The following is a 21,405-nucleotide window of genomic DNA, read 5'->3' as shown; positions in this document are numbered from 1 at the left end:
AATACTGCAGAGAAGAACCATCAGAAAGTTGGTGGGTGTTCCTGACGAGTGGCTGTGGATGCTTCTGTTGGCAAACAGGATAGCAGCCGTCTGTCTCCCCTCCGTGCTGCTAGGGACCTATAATTCCTTTGTTTTCCTGGTGGCTGTCTTACCAGACACGGATTCTTTTAAAGCAGTGGTTCTCAACTAGGAAAGATTTTGCCCCTCCCGCCAGCCCACCCAGGGACATTTGATGATGTCTGGAGGTATTTTTTATTGTCATAGCTGACGGTAGGGGATGCTACTAGCATTTAGTGGATAGAGACCAGAGGTGCTGCTAAACATCCTACCATGCGTGGGGCAGCCCCACTCATGCCCTCAACAAAGGATTAGTCAATCAAAATGTCCGTCGTGATCAAGTCATCTTACAGTGTTTTAGTATAGCTTGTTAGTTCATTCATTCATTCATTCAGCAAATATTTGTTGGTAAACTTAGAAAGCATCCAAGTAGTCATACGTCTGTGTGTTGGTGAATTCATTAATTCACTCATATGATGCATGTTTATTGAGCTTCCTAATTCTGTCCCTTGAATTCACCAAGATCGTCTTTCTTCGTCCCTTTGCTTTTGAGGGTCTCTGTGCCTTGCATGCTCTTCTTCTGGTGCCTCACTCCTTTCCTGTCCCAGCTCAGACAGCACCTAGCCTGCCTTCTCTCAAGTTACTCTGCAGCATGCATTCTCAGTGGGAGCAAGACCACCTCCAAAGGGTAGAAAAAAATGGTTCTTGGAGGATTTTTTAAAAATCTCACTCTTTTAATGTATATGAAGTGCAAATATACATACAGAACAAACAGATAGATGATAGGTAGGTAGGTAGATGGTCTATCTATGTTACTAAAATTGAAGAGAAAGTTGATTAAGGGGAAAAAAAAGTCTAAAAAGTCTCCTTTGGGGGCAGTCATGAAATAAGGTTGAAAAAAACTGCTCTGTAGAAACTGCCTCCCCGCTCCACAGATTTGCCAGTATAGACCCTAATTTAACTCCTTCCAAGAACTTACTGCAGTGGAAGAACACCCTGCTTATTTTTGTTCACATCAGTATTTTCTGCTTCTTCTCACCCCTTTGAATGTAAGCTCCTTAAAACCCAGGGATCTTGGCCATCTGTTTGGCACTGTATCCCCAGGACCTGCACAGTATTGGGCACAGTAGTTACTCAGTCCCTTTTTGGTGATTCAGTTGCACTGTGACCAAGGAACCAGTTAAAGTACTAGAACGAGGAGCCCCTTGGGGACCCCTCTTTCATTTCAGCCCTCACTTTGGTCTACCAGATGTGTTGGGTCCTTGTGGGCACTGAGTTTAAGTCCCCTTTGCTCTATGGTCAAATTAATCTCTTTGCCCTGGTCTTGACTGTCCCTGGTTTTCTCTCCTCCCTAAACTCTGAGAACTGGTCACCTTGCAGTCCAGAGCCCTTCCCTATTCCACTAAGATACCACAATGAATACCATATGGATGTCTGACTCATTAAATTCAAAACACTTTCAAGAAAAGGATTACAGTAGGCTCACCATCTTGGAAATTACACAGCAGAAGGAATGCATGTTACTGGATTTGATTTAGCAGAAAACTGAATTACTGTGAGCATCTGTGGTAGAAAAAAGACCGGAAGGAAGCACACCAAAGTGCTAACAACGTTATCCATCTCTGGAATGTCGACTTGCAGTTTATTTTCTCCTTATGTTTTTGGTTAATTTCCTATAATAAGCGTGTCTGTCTTTTACTGTAAGAAACAAGGGGTTTTGGTGGTTGGGTTTTAGAAAGCTCACTCGTCGTACATGATACATATACAGGCCTGAACCGTGGATCCAGGACTCGTCCTATTCGATTACATGCTGACCCCCACAGAGCTTTATGGGGGATTTCTGTGCTTAGGAAATCCACTGGATTGTGGCCAACCTAATCCCTTAGGCAAAGAGTGCTGGCTTTCTTGCCAGGATGAGAGCTGCCATCTGTTCCACAGAATTTTATATTTGCTCGATTTTTCAAAGGTGTCCACGACTCCAAAAGTACCCAAACATACTTGAACTGTAAGGCGCTTGCCCATGCAAAATGCAAAGACCAAACAACAAAACCACACTCCCACATCCTTTACAGCATTTCCCAGGGGATGTCCAGGTCACGACATCCTGACCTAGGAAGGTTTCTAAGTGAAATGCCTTTGAAACCTAGACCACATGTCTTCACTTTCTCCTAACAGGAAGCTCCAATGACAGGCTTCCCAAATGTCCCAAACTTCCCTTGTCCTGAAGGGCTTTCCAGACCCTGCCTCCTCCTAGCACATCTCACTTGACCCACGACAGCCAGTATCCTTAAAGAGGACCCAAGGGGTTCTTAATTGTGTCTGATCAAGGAATGCTTTCAAATACTAGAACTTTGGGACAGATTCGTTACTGAAAAGACTCCGTCAAACACTAGATCCAACAATTTGTTAATAATTACAGTGCCCATCATGACCGTTCACGTCTGAAAGAGGCCCCAAGCATCTGGGCTTTGCACACAAATCACTTCTACTCTGAGCCATTTTTTGCCCTGACCTTGATCTCACATGCCCACAGGGTGAGGATATCATTGATGCTGCCGCAATGTCCACGTGCTCTTGTAACCAAGGTAACCAAGGTAACCCATCAAAATTTGGTGACCTACCTGGGAAGGGTTCCTGGCGCAAATGGCATGGTGAGGCACATGATTTGAGAACCCCCATGCAACTTAAAGCATTTCTTACGGCCAAAGTGCTGTATACTATAGGACAATGACTTTTAGGACCCTCATTGAAAACAAACAAGCCTGGAGAAAAACCACTGAATAAAAGATTGGAACTGGCTGCTCAACCTGCCAGGACTAAAAAGAAGAGATTGTTTGCCGGCGGCACACACCGTCCTTACCTCCTCCAGGGCCCACAGGGAGTCCACCACGGGCTTGATCTTCTTCTGCGTGTAAAGCCCAATGAGTTTGTCCACCACTCGTTGAATGAGGCCAGCACGGCCCTGCTTGAAGAGCAGATTTAAAAGGGAAAACCCAGCGATGACTTTGTTCTCTTCGTAGAGCTTGATGGGGTTCACTTTCTCGACCTGCCACCACTGGAAGGAGAGAAGGTGCAGGTTACAAGGAATCAGTGCAGGGCCATGTTTGCAGCATTGCAGGGAGAGAACGGGGCTACAGTTGGGTGGATGCCAGATGGCCAGCTGGCAGCTCCTTTTGGTGTATTTTCCTAAGCATCTGTTTGGCTGAGTGTTGCTAGGAGTGCACAGTGATGCTTCTAAGAAGAGCTCAGGGTCCAGGTGGGGGAGAGCCCTTTACTAAAACGACTGCTAAGCCATGTGTGATTGGAGCGTGAAGGCATAAGGTTATGATCATGAGACCGGGAGTTGAATCCTGGCTGTACGGTTTGTTCGCTATTATTCTCTGTGCTTCATTACTCTTGGAGACATACAGTAGTAGGACATTGCGTCCAGGGTTTCCTGGGAGAGTTTAGTGTCAAGCACTCGGCTTGGCGAAGAGTTGTGGTGATAATGGGGCTGGTGAAGGCAGCAGAGGGGCAGAGAAGTTTACCAAGGGACAGGGACGCAGTGGGAGTGATGACTCTGACTGCAGGCGTGGCTTTCCTGGGGGAGGAGTGGCACGACTGGAGAGGTGGGTGGGAATGCATCAGATGAGAAAGAGTGAGGAAGCGTAACATAGGAAGAACGAACAGCATGATGGAGCAGTGAAGCCGCAGTGCTGGTACTAAGTCTGTGGTTCTCAACTGTGGGTTCTTCCCCCACTCACAGGACACTTGGTCGTGTTTGGGGATGCTCTGTGTTGTGATCACTGAAGAGGGAGAATCAGCTGGCATCTAGTGGGAAGAAGCCAGAGATGCCACTAAAATCCTACAGTGCACAGGACAGGCCCTCGAAACAGAATTCCCCAGCCCGAAGTGTCACTAGCACTCAAGTCCTGAGCGTGATACATACACCTGGCAGATACGGCTGCCCGACTTCCTGTCTCTCATCTCCTGCTCCAGACATGCACATAAGTAGCTAGTCCGTTAACCATCTCCAGAAATGGCTATGCACCTGCTTTCTTCTGAGTTCATTGTGTTTGCTTTGGTGCTGGTTAGAATTTGGAAATTCAGAGTTCCTGTTTCTAGAGGGTTCTAAGAGATTAAAATGGTTGATAGTTTAATGTAGAAGGCAAAGAGGAATGTGCTGGCCACTTAGAAACATTTATCATATTTATGTTATCAGTGTGTTTCCTTTATATCTGGCCTCCTTCCAGGATTGAGGGAGCTCAGAAAAGTAAAATGTCTTGATTTTTTTTTTAAGTGGGGAAATCATATTGTTGGAAAATAAGTGTGAGAAAGGTTGAAAACAGGAATACGTTTCATGCACTATATATATATATATATATATTTTTTTTTTTTTGCCAAAATATGTTCCCCAAGGGTCAGGGGGCTGGCAATAGGAGAGATGGATTTGGCCATGAGCTGTTTCACAAAAGCTAAGGGAGAGAAATGATTAATAACTTGATTCAGAGTGTACTTGCAATGCTTCCCCAAGTGTTTGTGAAATGAATGCTTACTGAATCTACAGTTGCTGCCTAGTTGTGGCTGAGTTCTAGAGATGAAAACCTGGTTTTGAATCTCAGTTCTACCACTTACAAGCTGTGTACCTTTAGGCAAATCACTTAACCTTTCTGTGTTCAGTTTCCCTACTGTACCCCACGGGGTTGTCGTGAGGAATAAATGTGTTAATTCGTACAAAGTGCTTAGCTCTATCAATACAAAATACTTTGATCACCTTAAGTTGGAAGGGATGTTCGGGATTTAATGAGTAAGAAGAGCTCTGAATTTGCTCCCTAAATGTTGACTTCATCTGTTAATATCATCATCGTCACGATCTAAAAGCAAATGGCACGTGAACGCAGGGGTTTTCGTGGGAACATCATTAAAATGGCTGAGTGAGTAATTCCTGTTATGATTCCAAATATGCCTTTAATCTCTAAGCCTCTCTCCAATGTATAGAAGAAAATCCCTTTCTAGAACCTTCCAGAATAAAGTCATCATTCCACTCCTCAGCAGGCCCTGCCTTCAGTTTGCTTCTAACTGACCAACTAATATTGCACCCGGCATCTGAAAGGAAGCAATCTTCATTCTTGATCTCCAGCTATAAAGCACCCTGGTAATTGGCACCCTGGCTTTGGGCAAGAGAATCTTACCCACCACCACCCCCCATCCTGGCTGTTTTCAAGAGTGCCTTCGTTTGCCCTGGGTGCACTGCAGTTATTTCATTAGCGCTGTGTGTTGTGAGTGTGCATTTAGAGGAGAAAGGGAAAACACTTCTTACAATTGTATGTAATTTGGGACCAATCTGTTTCCCCACAGCAGGCTGTCAGCATCACATTAATTACACCCCCAGCAACAGAACAGCTGTGAGGGACACAAAGCCTGTCTTCAGGGGACACGCTCCAGGCAGCATCCTTCATTGGACTCCATTCTTGGTCCCGTTTATCCCATAGCTGTAATGATCCTTGACCTGAACTTCAAAGTTCCAGCACAAACAGACGCACTTTCATTCTAATCTCACAGGGAGGGGAGTACTAATCATTCCAAAATCAGGGAGTGTTTGGGGATGAAGCCTCTGGCCGCAGTGTTGGCACTTTGGGGGCATATGAATACCCCTTTCCACGGCTTCCCCAAGCACCCTATTCACAATGCCTCCACTCCATCCTGTTTGTCAGAGATTTTATGACGATTTATAATCATCTTATTAATATGTGTTACTATTTCAGTTCGTCTCCCTCGTTAGAATGTAAATGTCTCAGGCCCCTCACATACGCCTGTCTCATTTGCTGTGGTACCCTGGTGTCCGGCATGATGCCACAGATAGTGCTCAGAGATGCTTGCAAAGGTACTGAATCCATTAGTGCCTCACTGGCTGCTTAGGAGGCTGAAGAGAGAGGACAAAGGCTAGCTCTGATGAGACTCAGTGACCCCCTATTGTGGGGAGAGGGGTCAAAATGGAAGTTCAAGCCCAGATGAGTTTAATTCTAGCAAGCGTGGCCCTAGGTGGGAATGTGGCCAGAGTAGGTTTGTGGTGGGGTGAATGAGTAGAGATGCGACTTCTCAATTGCAGACAAAATAACTACTGTATGCAGAGCATGAGTATCTGAGTGTCTATGGCTTCACAGACTTGCCCATGTCTACAGATCACCCCGCGAGCTGGCCATTTGTGTCTCCAATTCAGTAGGATGGGGATACAGAGAAATCTTAAGCAGCCCTAGAGGCTTGGTCAGAAAGTGGCCAGACTGAAAAGATGGTCTCTCCATGGACCAAATAAAATGCACTAATGCTAAATTTATTTCTGACCAATGATTAGAAGCACCAACACTTAAGCAATCTCTGTTGAAACCAAAATAAAGCTTTCTGGAGTTTCTCTGGCACTCCCACCTCCACTTCATTTAGAGAGAAGCAGCCTATGTCACAGTCTTGTGCAGATGTAGAGGGGATGCAGGGTTTCTGGAAGATAAATGATGCAGGTGAAGGATGAACAAGTCTCAGGTTATCAGGTCCACAAGCTTAGATGGAAGAACTTGCAACATGCCAAACACTGCACCATCAGAGAACATTAGACGTGCACAGATACTTACTGATTTTGCAAAGCTAAAGAAGCTCTTGGTCTCTCCGGTCACCATGTTGGATGAACCTGCAAATGGAAGATTCCCAAATCAAGCTATTGCTAGTGAAAATCACCTTCTCTTGGTACACATGGAAGATTGGCAGTTGTTTGACCCAGAACTGTCAGGAGCTTGAAAAGAAATTTAATTCAGCCCTGGAAAAGGAGAGCAATGGAGGGGGTGGATGGTGTCAAGTTGACTTAGTGTTAACTAAGTGTCACTGGCTCAGAGAGGAAGTAACATTTCTCAAGGTGACCATTTCATCACTTTGGAAAGTTGGTCATGTGGCAAAAATGTGATTTAAGCCAACATTCTAATAAAATAATGAGTTGCTCAAATGTCTCATTGGTTCTGTTCTTTGAGCTGGAGAAGGGATTCCTACATGAGCCTGTTTTATTGTTTGAATTTGATTCCTCGGCAAGTGAGGGGCTTGGAACTCTGACCTTGGCTGGGCATTTAAGTCGTGGAGAGGTGGGGCTGAGCTAGAATTTAGGTGGATGGAAAAAATGGGGTACAGAGGAGCAGAAGAGGATGAAAAGAGGTTCAGATGCCATGGAAATGGTATGCCTCATGTGTTGGCTCCAAAGAGGTCTGCACAAGAAGGTGAGAACCACTTGAGACCAGTGATACAAGAAACTGAGCTTTGCTAATCAGAACAAGCAATATCTAGAGGGAGGTGGAAGTGGGAAAGATGTCTAAGATGCTCTTACAGAGAGAAAAGCCCCTTTCTGGGCTCCTGGGTTAGGGCACGGTGAGAGATGCTATACCATACTGGTGCCTTTTCAACGACTTTTCTGCCTTGTCCCCAAAGATTTGGGAGCAACTTCTCCTCAGAGAACTGTTATTTAATGGAAAAAGCAATGGCTATTTTAAACTTAATTATTTGGCCTGGGTACACTAGTAGCCAGTTAATCATTGCTCCTACCTTTATAGGGCGACTACCACTAGGCACCAAGGTTCTAGGCTTTGATTACTTAGCAATCAAGTAATCAGTGTAATGAAGTAGATACTTGTGATAAGACTGAGCTGTATTATGTCAAAACGACATCGTGGATCTGGGGCTAAAATAGAACCAGTAAGTAAGAAAGAGTGAATAAAATGTTCATCTGCATTTGACTCCTTTGTTAGTCATATCCAGTATCCCTATGTTGTCTCTTGACGTTTGTAACTTCTCTTATCAATGGTAATAATTTTAAAATTATGCATCTGCCCCCAAAGACTTTCAAATTTGTGGCCACTAGTGACACTGCCTGAATACTCCAACAATGAAAGCTTATTGCTTCTCTTTCTGTCATAAGGATCTGATGACAACAAAAAGATGCTTGAATATTTATATATACCTCTCAAATAACCCTTTTATAAGCTTCTAAGCTAACAGCAGGGAAATCGGTTTTTTCTGAGTTATACAGAATTAAGGCTCAAGTTTCTGTTGTCCTTTCATGTGACAGAGATGCCAGAAATCTCAAATGTCGAATAACCCCAATATCGTTTGGCTTTGGAACGTGACATCTGGCTTCAGATATGCTTCTTGGACTTTGTGGAGACTCATGTTTAAATTGGTTTGCATTCCTATGACAGGCAGAAGAAGAAAGTGAGGAGGCTCTGGGGTCTCATCCTGCTGAGAAAATATGCTCCTAATGTCTGTCATAAGCCCCTCCAAACCCAAGAGCATCAAAGTGGATGTGGAAGCAGACAGGGGCTCCTCCGCCCAGGGCTTCTGTCTTGGTTGGGACATACAGGAGTAGTTTACAGGACAGAAAATGTGCACCTTGCAACTTCATCTCCCAGAGTGAAGAGCCTCCCTGTTAAAACCCTTGCACCCTAGCCACTCCCCTCCATCCTCCTGTGGGGCCTTCATTCCTTCATTTTTGGAACTTCCTTTGACACTATTAGTATCTCCCACCTGTGCACCTTCTGTGGATCAAGTCCTGTCTCATCATTATATTGGCTTGGCCTTGCTTGATTTTTTTTATTTTTAGGATGAGACATGCTCACGGGAGTCTAGGGCAGTAGGCACGTATGTTACTTTTAAAACTGAAAACAATGACAATAGCAACATTATAGGAAACACTGAAAAATAACCCTCATCTTTTATCCAACATATCAACACATCTCATTTTTCAGAGCCTTTGTAAGCTCCCTGCCACTGATCAATATCCTCCGCTTCTGTTTGTCACTCACCATATAAAATGTAGGTTCCCAGTGGTTTGAGAAGGCTGAGACCTTTTCCAGTGTTGTCCCCACAGAGGCAATCCAAAACAATGTCCACTCCTTCAGCAGAGATTCTAAATGGTGAGAAGATAAAATAAAATACTGTAACTTGTCAGGGACCAAACTGTCAGTTCCTTCCCCTTCTTGCGTCTTATTGTTTACTCCCAGAATCGGGATCAAAGAGAGCTCTGGGAGTCACAATAAATAGGCCAGAAGCCAGGTAGGTCGATGTCTCCCCCTGAGTCCAACTCTAAGAATTTCACAAAGCTGGGTGCAGCTAAGAATCTGGCTGGTGGCTGATATCAGGAAGCAGCCCAAGATGGGAGAGCCAGCATGGAACCTTGCAGTCAGTTCCAGCTGCCTCGCTGGAAGATCTGTTTTCTGCCAAGTTTGTTCTCTTCTGTGAAAGTGCTTCTACTAACCAGCCCTCCTGGACCATGAGGTCCTCCCTGTGAACTTCGTTTCCCCATGATCCCTCCCCTTGCCTGCAGAATGCCTCCTGTGCTCAGGGACAGCCTCCCTAATGCGAGGCTGTGCACACCTTCCAGGACACCCCCAATGGCCCAGTCCCACTCCTCACTTCCTGCCTGATGCTCCTTGCATCCACAGTCTGCTTCTGGGTCCACATTCTCTCCTGCAAGCTGCCAATCACATCTCCTTGCATGAGCTGCTGGCCTTGGCCTGTTGCTCTATCCTCTAGACTCTGGTTCTGCAGAAATTCTGGGCCAGTCCACAGCAGCAGATGACTGTAAGCTCTGCCCACTTCCCCATCCTCACCTCCAGACAGTCTGACCTTCTAGCTATTCCTAAAGCTGTCGTACCTCAGGGCCTTTGCACCTGCTGTGATTGCTTCCTGAACAGCTTTTCCTTAGGCCTCTGTAGAGCTGGCTCCTCCTCAGCTTCAGGTCTCACTCCCATGGGACCACCTCAGAGAATCTGTAACTAACCTTGTCACCTGAAAAATGGCAGCCCCGTCCCTAAATTATCTCTATTTTAGCTCATTTTATGCTTTAGTGTCTATATAAGAGAAACAGTATTTCTTTTTAGTATCTATCATGGGCTATAATTATCATACCTATTTACTTTGTCACTGTCTCTTCTACCAAAGGTAAGTCCCATGAGACAGGGATTATGTGATCATGTTTGTGCTGCTTATTTTTGTACCCTCAGCCCTTCTCATCATGCATGACATAGCATTGACTTCAACAGATATTGATCAGTTGTATGAATGAATGATTAAAGGAATGAATAAGTGAATGAATGAAAGAGAATGAAGAAAACATTCTGAGACCAGTATCCCACATCCTTATATGTGTGCTTCCTTCAAAAGAAACTCACATTTTCTAAGTTCTACTATATTCCAGGCATTTAATAGTTAACCTTCACCAGGAACCCATAAGGCAGATGTTACAGCTCCACTTTTTGGATAAAGAAGTGGAGGCTCACAGATGCAGTTCCTTGCCCAAGCTGATTTAGGAAACTAGTACAACCAGACTTCAAACCTCAATCTGGCATAATGCCAAAGCCTTTTTAACCACTTTGAATTTAAGACTTAATAAATGTCCTAACCAGTATAATGATGGAAACCCTGGTTGAGCAAGCAGCTCTGGGAAGCGCTCAGTGTAATTTCATCTTCGAAGAATTCAGGCTTAAATTTTGTCTTTCAAAATAACTATCCATGTATCCAGAGGTAGGCCAGGTTCTTCCAAACAGGCCAAGAGCTTTCTATTTTCAAGCTGTTTTTCCCATCCTAGATCACAGGAGAGTCCCCAAGTTCAAGGTCCAAATATTGGCCCTAAATATCCAGCCAGGGTGAGGACGCTTCAGCTGTAGAAGTGAAACCTTTAAGCAAACATTATCCCTTTTGAGGCTAGCAACGTCCCTTCAGATAGGAGTTGTAAAACTGAAAAGCTCTCCATCCCACCTCCCATTCAGTCATTATAAGCCCAATCAATGGACCAGACCAAACTGAAAACTGGGCCTATTTAAAATGCTCCAGGCCCCACAAGGACCCTTGGGGAAGGTCGTCCCTCAGTCCTGTTCACATTGAAAAGCACCTTTGCAGCATCTTTTAATAGTATAATCATGAAAATCACAAAGCTAGGGAGCCCATAGTGCCTCCCCCCAATTTCTGGGGGTGTCTGCCTTGCCTGCGTGTGTATAATCATCATTACATGAAAGCAGAGAGGGTGAGGGCAGAGGGTTAAAGGCAACAGGTCTGATTTTGCTGTCTCCTGCTGTCATATCTCTGCAGACTTAAAAAGCAAATACAAACAGCCCCAGCTCAGAGATAGATTCTTTGGGCCAAACTGGGCAGCAAGATATTTAGGAACTGCTGACCGGAGATTTTAGTGTCTGTCCTTCCTCAGTCTCCCAGTTCCTTGTTCCCGTATGGAGAATGCTGCCTCCTTGCTTCCCGCCCACATGGATCGGTGAAGAATTTCTTTTGAGTGGTGATAGGTCCAAACAGAGCCATTACTTATTGGGAAACCCTTCAACCTTGTTGAGAACTTATCTCCCTTTACTGGAACTTTCATTGCCAGTTGGATCCTTGGCTGTCCACGCACTTCTCGTTCTGAGAACTTGTCCGGACCGCTGCTTTAACCATCACCTCCAAGCTCGTGTCGGAGGGAGAGGTGATTTCAGGGAGCCTGGGGTACAGTGGCCTTCTTAGTAAAAGCTGACCATGGATGGCTCCACATGCTCTTAGCAATGCCACCTCCCGATCCTTTCTTGATCACTTTCTCTCTGTTCTGTCCTGGTGATGGAACCCTCATTAATTTCTACTAGGTCTCAGTTTGGGTTTTTTTTTATCTGTAAGATGAGGCATTTTTGTCTTGCTGGATGTACACACAACTGTCTAGTGAAAATGCTCATCAGAGCAAGAGGAGACCAACAAAGCCTGGTGCTGTTACCACCTTGCCCTGTGCCTGCTCACCTTGCCCAGGACTCACTCCCTACTCTTCTCTGTTGACTGAAATCGTTCCCACTCTTCAAGCACCTGCTTTGGGACTGTCCACCTTGGCGCCTTCTCTGGTCTTCCCCTCTTTATTTTTTAAAGCCCTTGCAGTCAGATGCACACAATTCAAGGCTTCTGACCCTTCTTGGTATCAAGCATACTCATCTCTCTCCTCCCAAGCAGAGATGGGGTAGGTGACATAAAGGTTAGGGCTGTATCATAAATATTTTTTCCCTCTTCCTTTTGTAACGTCTGGCTCTTGGCTGCACGCATGTTCAAAAGAAGCTTACTGACTGGTTTTTAAAAGAATTTTCATCTCAAGAAATTTATGTTATTTTTTTTAGTTGATGACACAAAATACTGTGTTCAAAATACTGTGACCAAAAAAAGGAAAGAAAAATCACTGTGCATTCCACTCCTGTTGCCTGTTAGTGGGCGGGTTTTTCCCTCGTTCCTTTCATTTTATGTCCTGACGCGCCAAGAATTTATACAAAGCTGTGATCGCAATGTGGCTGGAATTCGACATTCTGCTTTTTTCACTCAATATGTTACCATGGGTATTTTTTCATTTTCTGCCAGAGTCTTCGTAATTATCATTTTTTTTTAGGGGCTGCATAATACTCAAGTGCGTGGGTGGAGCATAATCTACCAAACGGTCTCCCTTCTGTTGATAAAGGGGGCTGGTTCTGAATTTTCGCTATTACAGACAGTGCTGTAATTCACCCTGGCGGCATATGCTGAGCACCGACAATGAAGCAGAAGCAGCGCTTGGCTCTGCAACAGGCAATGTGGACCTGTTGCTTTTATCATCTCTTGGATGCTTTCCTGAGGGTAGGATTAGTGGGACAGAGTATAAACATATTTGCAGCTTCCTGTCATTTTCAGGCGAATCCCAGGATCTGTATTTAGAAACAGAAGGGACCAGTGGAAGTCATACTTGCAAGAAGGTGATGGGGAGGTGGGTCTCAGATGCTGTGACCATCTGCTCTTCTGACATCAGCAGACATCACTGATTCTGGGGCTAAAGGCAGCGGGTCAAGGACAATCAGGACAAGGGACGGTGCAGCCACGCGGGAAATGGGGAAAGAGGCTCCCTGGTTATGGAAGGTCAGTTTTTCAAAAGAGCTGCCACCTTCTGGTCCCACTACTTCCCACAGCTTGAGACTACATCCTCCAGCTACACTGGTCTCCTTTCAGATTCTTGAATTGACCAAGTCTTTCCTGATCCCAGACCTTAGCATCTGCCATTCTCCTTGGTCTGAAATTTTCTTCCTTTGGCCAAAAATGCTCTTCCTTTGGCCAAATTCTCATCCCTCAATTCTCAGCCCAAATCTCACTCTTTGATGGATGACGCCTGATTTCCCCATCTCCTGTGTTCACTAGCATTTTGTGTTTCTCCACCAGAGCAGATATCAAAAGTGTAAGTCAGGGAATTTTAAAAATATTTTTCTGTCCCTTCTTCCCCAACAAGACTCCAAGCTCAATGAAGACAGTGACTCTCAAGGTGGTTTTTGCTGGAGTTCCTGCTCTCACAGAATACCTGGCCCATCATAGACACTCAGTATTTATGAAGTGGGTCAGATCAGGGATAGAGGAAAGGATGCTTGCAAAAATATCACTTAAAAGGATAAAGCAAAGATTGCCAGACAGTGGTGGTTCATTTTTCAGACTGAAGCTTGAGAGATGAGAGCTAAAAGAAGGAAGAATACCTGAGGGTTATAAAAGTAGGCAGTCTGGAAGTCTTTAAAGTGTGCCTGCAGTCTCTGGACAGCTGAGAAACAGGTGGTGATTTTCTTATATCTAGCTTTAAAGCTCTCTGTTCACATCCCACAGGAAATACTGGGGCAACCTTAAATTATATGCAAATATCCACATTCAAAATTTAAAAACATCTGCAAATTCAGACCGTCACAAGACACTCCTTTCCAAGAGACTTCCCACGTTTCACCTAATCTGGTCTAAATTTATCAACTCAAACAACCAGATCTCCCATCCTCCAGCCCTTTGATTTTTTAATCTTAATCTGCAATTTGAAAAAAATTATTTCCTTCTTAAGGTGCTAGCTGGATTCCTTTGTACCTTACAGTTTTGTGTTGGAGAATGAAAATACAGAAGTAATGGCTCTGGGACATCCCTGAATCCTCCCAGGGGCTATGAGTGCAGCAGAGCCTGGGAATCAGCCTTGAACTCTGAGAATCAGCAGTGGGGTGAGACACACAAGTCATCTGAAAGTGTGGTGGCAGCTGGGTGTTCCATCTGTTGTCCTGGGTTGACACACACATATATATGGCCACGATCAATGGCTTTAGCATCCCAGGTGGAATACGGATCAGGTTATAAGCCACTATCTTCCCAGGTGACTCCAGTGCCAGCAGACTGCTGTCCTTGTCTCCAGCCTCACACCTCCCATTCATTCTCTCCACACCACCAGTGACTGTTCACAGCCCAGAGCTGATCATGTCATTGTGTCACCACTTTGGTCCTTTGGTGGCTCTTGGTCACACCCAGTTTGGAGTCCACATTTTCCTGGACTGTTAGGTGAATGAGTGAGAAATCAGCATCTTTGTGTTAGGGGAGTGTTACAGCAGTTCTCACAATTTAGCTCTGCAAGTTACTTAACTGCTCTCTTCCTTGGGTTTATCCTCTCCAGGATGGGGATAACAGTAAGGTTGTTGGGAGGATTAGATGAGTGAACACAGGTGAAGTAGTCAGCCCAGAGCTAGTAATCCTAAGCCTCCAGCACATGTTTGCTACTATGACTCTTGTTAACCCTCCTCTAGAAGGATGCTCCTGTTCTAGAGAAGAGGAAGGATTAATGGGACAGAGGCTCCTTAGAGCGAACACCTTACCTTTTCACTTCCTGCACATAGTCTGCATTTCGGTCAAAGAGGTGGGTCACGGAGTCTTTGATTGCTTCATGTTTGAAGGTAGAAGCCGTCCCAAAGACAGTCACATTGGGGATGGTGGAACACAGCTGAGCCACAGCCTGGCCCTGGAAGTGAAATATAATAGACAAGTCACACAGGAGAGCAACCATCCGACAACCAGTCTGGCTGGGTGTAGAGCAGGAGCTCTCAGCCTTGTCACTATTGACCTTTCGTGGCTGGATTAGGTTCGTTGCAGGGCGCTGAACTGTGTGTTGAAAGGTGTTTAGCAGCACTGCTGGCCTCCACCTACTACGTACCAGCAGCATACCCACAGCTGTGATGACCGAAAATATCTCCAGACATTTCAAAATGTCCCCTGGGGAACACAATCCCTGTAGGTTGAGAACCACTCAAGTAGAGGAAAGCGATCCAGCAAAACCCCAGCGTGAAAACATAACAACTATTATTTAACCACAGAGAGCCTCAGTTCCTCATTTATAAATTAGCACTAATAGTACTTACTCCCTAGGGATCTTGGAAGATGTCAGTTTGGATTCCCCAGAAGCAGGCCCTGAGGCAGGGATTTGAGAGTTAAGTCCTCTATATGATCATGGGGACTACAGGGGTATCAAGACAGAAACAGAAGGCAGCCAACAAAGGGTGTATTCTCAAGTCAGTATCCACCATGGTGACTAGGACTCAAACCCCCCAAGGAACTCCACAAACAAGTGTAGAATACACCTCAGAGTCATCCTGAGTGGTGAGGGAGCTGGAGTATTTATCCACCCAGTTTCCATCTGATACGGGTTGAGGGTTGTTTCTGCAGCAGTAAGTCTTGTGCACACCTGGCTGGTCCTCAGGGGCCAGGTGTGCTCCCACAGCCAATCAGAAGCCCTAAGTAAGCATATTGAGTTGCGTGCTGACAAGGTAAGGTGTGACTGACAACATCCACTACAGGGTGTGTTAAATGAGGCATGATGTAACACAGGCCCAGCATCCGGCACAAAACATGACACTTAATACTCTTAATCATCTGTACCCCTTCCTGGCTTGTTATATCCAGAGCTGAGATGAGCAGGCATATAAAGAAAAAGCCAGTGCATGAGGTTGAAATATTAAATGATCTAAGAGAAATCACAAGCGTAATTATGAATGGGGAATTTTCCCACGTTCCTTTTCAATATAGTCGGAAAGTTAAGTCCTTGGACAAAATACCGTGACCATGTATATTCAGAAACCTTCCAGGAAAACCCACTCTGCTGGTAATTCAGCTGCATTCTAAAACCAAGCACTGTCTCTTTCCAGTGTTCTCTCTACCATCTTCAGGAGGCAGAAATTATTAGGGAGGGAAATTTTTGTACCCAAGGCATCTTTGATATTAATTACTGCCTCTCACTTTATTTACGTGTCTTTCTGTGGGTGGACTAAATCAGGTTGGCAGGTCATTTGTGGAAATGTGATTCTTCCCAACATTTGCAATTAAAGACAACATTGAGAGAATCAGAGAATGTCAGAGTTGATGGAAGATCATCCAGTTACCCCCTCCTCACTATTGTTTTGTAGATGAATCTGGAAGAGGGGACTCTGAAAGGTTAAGGTGACCCAGTTCTTCAGAGGCAGACCTGAGATTCAAAGCAAGGACTTTCAGCTGCTGCCATTTTCTGTTCTGCCATGCTGTCTGCTTATTTTGACATTTCAAGCCAAGCAGACATTTAGTTGCTGCCTAAAATAGACACATTACTGACATGCTCACTTGGAGGTCAACATTTCAGAACATGGGCGTGAACCTGAGACTTCAGACAGGCTGTGGTTTTCTGTTCTAAGAATTGCTTGAGTATTTGGTTAATTTTTTTAGCCCCTGATTTTAGAGAATCAAAAAGGAACTATCCTTCCTGGTGAGTGTAAATATCAGTAGCCAGTGTGCCGCGGTCCTGGGAAGTTCAACAGGGCTTGAGCTAGCCTTGCCTGTGCTGGGGTGGGAGATTAGGACTAGTTCCAGTAGTCCCTTTCTCCCTCGATCCTTAAGCAAATGTGACATTTACCCACTCAACTCTTTTTCATATTCCTACTATGTGCTAGCTAGTCACACTGTGCTACAGATGCTGGAGTGTCAGAAATGATTGATATATCTTAATCTCTTATCTCTAGTCCCACCAAGTTCCAGACTTGTGTATCAAACTACCATTTTGGTGTCTGTCTTTACCTGGCTATCTAGAAACAACCCATCAAATTCAACTGATCCAAAACATAACTCATGGCTATCTCCAAACGAGTCACTCCTTACATTCATTACTAAGGCTGTTGTAACAAAGGACCATGGACTGGGTGGCTCACACAACAGAAATTTATTGTTTCACAGTTCTGGAAGCTAGAGGTCTGAAATCCAGGGCACGGCAGGGTGGGCTCCCCCTGATGACTGTGAGGGCGGGATCTGATGCAGGCTTCTCTCCTTGGCTTTTAGACAGTGGTCTTCTCCCTGGCCTCCCCTCTATGCCAATCTCTGCCCAAATGTCCCTTTCTTAGAAGGACAGCAGTTATACTGGATTAGGGCTCACCCTCATGACCTCATTTTAACTTGATGACTTCTGTGAAGACCCTGCCTCCAGATAAGGGTACATTCTGAGATCCAGGGGTGAAGGACTTCAACACAGGAATTGGACAAGGGTCGGGGAACACGATTCAATCTATATCACTCCTCTGACTGCGTTTCCTACCTCAGTGTGTGGAATCGCACTGTTCACCCATCACTAAAGCCAAGAATCTGGGGGTCAGCCTGGATCCTTCTGCCTCCCTCGTCCCCACATCCGATTGGTCAGCAAGTATGCTGTTTCCATTCAGCATCTCTTGTGACTGTCACTTCTTCCCCTGGGTTATGACAGCATTCTTCTAACCAGCCTGGCTGTTTCCATGTGTACATCACACTGTGGGCAGAGTGATTTTTCTCCAACACAACAATGAGCATTTGACTGCATGTTTCAAAGCTTCCCAAGGCCTATGGTGGCCTTCAGAATGAAACATAAGTCCTATATCACACAAGGCCAGCCCTCTGGGATTTGACCCAGTCTACCTCACTAATGTGAGTTCCCTTCACTTTCCCAACAGCCCCCCACAACTACACAACAGACAAGTCGTCACTGATAATCGCTGTGACCCTCATCCCGTGGTGTTCTCAGAATGAGCCTTCTTTTCCCCACGAAGGAGCTGAGGTTTACGGCGGTTGGATGCCTGGTCCACGGCCACTAGGGTGCGATGTGGCAGAACTTGGTCTACTTAGCAGCTGAGCAACCTTGAGTAACAAATCAATTCCTCTGGTCACGTGTCTTAATATGCCTTGTGTATAATACTACATAAACTCTAAGATTGCTGTGGGATTATATGACATTAACACATCCAAGGGCTTAGAGTAGTGAATGGTCAGTGAATATTTGCTCTCGTGACCACTGTGATTCCTATTTTTCTTGGTATTTTTATCATTATATCAGCAGTGGGAGCATATCCGTTCTCCACTCCCCTGAACGTATCATGCTATTTCACATCCGTGCTGATTTTCCCACATGCTTTCCCCTACCTCTCATGCCTGGCCTTCCACTCTCTTCTTCAGATCCCATCCACTCCCCCCGAGGCACCTCCAACCCTTGATCTAGAAATCCTTCCCAGTGGCCCAGGCAGAGTCGCTTGCCTATTTTTGGGCCACTGTTGACCTTCCTCCAGGATAGTGGTCACCATGGCCTTCTGTGGCTGCTCCCTGACCCATGTGTGAGCTTTATGGGGTCAGGGATGGCTCCTCTTTTGGCTCCATCCCCCAGTGCCCAGGGCAGAGCCTGGCACAGCACAAGTGTTTGTTGAATGGATGCATGAGGAACTAGAGGGGGCTGATGTCATGGGGAAGCACCCCACCCCTCATCATTTTGCAGATTTCTGTTCTTGAGCTTTGCAGAGTGGGAATAAAACATAGATTTAATTAGCATATCTAGTGTCTGCCCCAAGCAGAATTTTATCATTTTCATTTTAAAGAGAAAGATACATGTGGTAGTAAAATGAAGTGATATAAGTAGCTTATATATGTATGTTCTTACATAATATATGCAGTATATGAGCAATGTATGTAGTATGTAATACATAAATACAGTATAGAATATAATTACAGTTGGCCCTCCATATCCATGGATTCTGCATCCATGGATTCAGCCAACTGCCATTCTAAAACATTCAGGAAAACATTCCAGAAAGTTCCATAAAGCAAAACTAGAATTTGCTGCAGGTTGGCAACTATTTACATAGAATTTACATTGTATTAGTTATTACAAGTAATCTTGAGATGATTTAAGGTGTACGGGAGGATATGCATAGCTTATATGCAAACATGAGACCATTTTATACGAGACTTGAACATCCTTGGATTTTGGTAACTGTTGGGGGAGGGAGGCAGTCCTGGACCCAATCCCCTGTGAATACTGAGGAATGACTGTATATATAATTAGAACAATCTATAATTAGCATTATAGGTATATATGTATAATTAGTATTAGATATACATCTAGAATTAATAATGTCTAGTACATAATATTCCATTTGTAATATATAATTAGTATAATAATAAAATAATATGGTTATTATATGTGCATATATATGTGCACAAATAATTAACATAATACATGAGTAATATATGTGATTTATCATAATTTATATTATTTATGAATAATGGTCAGTGGTAAACACAAGTTCAGGGCACATGCATTCTCAGGACTCCTACCCGCTCTTTTAGCTCTATTAATTCACTCACACAGTGAGAAGCCCTTGCAAGATCCTCAGTGATTTTCTAGAGTACATAATGCTCAGGATTCTGTATTTAAGCAGAAAAGCACTCTCCCTCTCATTTACAGAAAACTGGTATCCTCCCTCCTCCAACTGAATGAGAGATCAGCACCTCGTTTACCCTCGCTTCTCCCACATGCCTGGCAAATAGCACGGACTCAATAAACATTTGTGGAAGACAGAGCGAATTTTCAGTGAAAAGGATTCTGCAGTTTACCTGCAGGTCCCAGAACGTAAGATGAACAAGACAGTTGGTCTCCCAGCAACAGCAGTAAATGGAGATTTGCACGCACTTGTTTTCAATTGATTTTTCCCTTCCCTTTTTAGAATGTAAGAACTCCACAGCGAGCCTCTGCCTCTCTTCTCTGTGGCTGATATTTCAGCCGTAACAGCCCCTGTATGTCCTTTCCTCTCGCTGTGTGCCGGACGAGTCCGTGCTGAAGTGCTTTGTGAAACCCTTCAACCATTTTTAGAGGACATTTTTTGGTTTCTTTTTTATACCAGAAAATGGGGATTCAGAGAGCGAAAGGAACTTGTCCAAGATTACACAGCTTGTAAGTTATTCGGGTGGCCCTGACTTCACGGCCACTCTGCTATGAGTCATCGTATCCATCCAGCTAAGCACCCTAGTTGCTGACATGGAAATCTTAGAGAAAACTGTGGGTCTTTGACGTCTTTCTGGCAGCCTTCATTGATCCACTGTGGACAGCTTTGTCTCAGGTTTATATGGGTGAACAGACTTCAGCCAGCTCAGCCCCAGTTTCAGGGCTGCTGGGGCCCCCTCAGACAGAGCATAGACAGTGGGAAGTCAAGGGCCAGTAGTTACAAGGGAGCTGTTTGGACATCCTTGAAATCTTCATCTCCACAGACTGGCAATTCAAAGTATGATTCTATTCCAGAAAACCTGGGCATAGTAGACAGATGATTAGAGAAGATATATCTCGTAAAAGACTTAGTACACTGTCTCAGTGCTCATTGAATGGCAGTTTTTAACTCTAACTGCCCTGGAATTTGGACTGAGCCTGGTCAAAATTCTGGTTACCCATTAAATGGGAATGTAGGATAGATGCTCCTGTCCAAGCACTGAGATTCAGGATTCGGCCTCAGAGACCCAAGTAAGTCTGAGACAAAGAATGAGCAGCTTAAAAGGGCCTCTGTGATGCAGATACTACCTACTTCCTCAGCCTTGTTTCTTGTATACCAGAGCCCTAGCTTTGACCATATGGTAAAATGCTGTGTCCTTCCTAAGGGCTACCCTTCTCTCACCACAGGACCTTTGCACACACAGTTTCCATGGCCTGCCATCCTTTCCCCTGTCTTTTCTCCTGGTTGACTGCCAGTCATCCTTTGAATCTCAGCCTCTCTGTCACTTCATTGGCATTTATTTCATCATGATAGGACTACCTCATGAGTGCTTCTAATAGATTAGACACTGTGAGAGATGCTGGAAAGATAAAGGTGAACAAGTTATAAATAGTCCCTGTCATCTTGGAGTTTGCATTCCCCTAAAGGCAACAAATATTAATCAAATAATTTACCAAAAAGAAAGTATAGTTATATGCTTAAACCAATAGGGTGAAAACGCCAGTTCCAACCACTGAACCACTGGGATAAGACCACGTTGGTGCACTGCAGTCTTGCAAACGTACGGAAAATGAGAGGCATGCACTCAAATGTGTGTGGACACATGGGGGGACAGACTAGATGAAATGGGAACTTGGACTTGACAATCCCTGTGGTCTCTCCAGTTCCATGATTTCTAGGTCACACTGACTTGCTCTTAGCTGGTCTGAAGAAAATCTTTGAAGACGCCTCCCAAAGAGAATGAAAGTTTACTCATTACCCTAAATGCGGTGAAAAATGGAAT

At 44.6% G+C, this 21,405-nt stretch overlaps 2 protein-coding genes across 4 annotated transcripts in view; one reads left to right on the top strand and one right to left on the bottom strand.

Annotated features, from left to right (window-relative positions):
* Positions 1-21,405, top strand: part of ADAMTS18 (ADAM metallopeptidase with thrombospondin type 1 motif 18) — a 543,678-nt gene that overhangs the window by 28,917 nt on the left and 493,356 nt on the right. The window lies entirely within an intron of this gene.
* VAT1L (vesicle amine transport 1 like) overlaps positions 1-21,405 on the bottom strand; it is a 124,144-nt gene that overhangs the window by 47,776 nt on the left and 54,963 nt on the right. For both annotated transcript variants that reach the window (XM_072967764.1, XM_072967765.1), the window contains exons 4-7: positions 14,706-14,848; positions 8,868-8,971; positions 6,660-6,715; positions 2,918-3,112 (exon numbers count right to left, since the gene is read on the bottom strand). In XM_072967764.1, coding sequence (XP_072823865.1) covers positions 2,918-3,112; positions 6,660-6,715; positions 8,868-8,971; positions 14,706-14,848 — 498 coding nt within the window. The remainder of the gene's footprint in view (positions 1-2,917; positions 3,113-6,659; positions 6,716-8,867; positions 8,972-14,705; positions 14,849-21,405) is intronic.

This window comes from Vicugna pacos, chromosome 9 (genome assembly GCF_048564905.1).
Source record: "Vicugna pacos chromosome 9, VicPac4, whole genome shotgun sequence".
In the NCBI taxonomy this organism is placed as follows: Eukaryota; Metazoa; Chordata; class Mammalia; order Artiodactyla; family Camelidae; genus Vicugna; species Vicugna pacos.
This window is presented reverse-complemented; position numbering and strand designations above follow the sequence as displayed.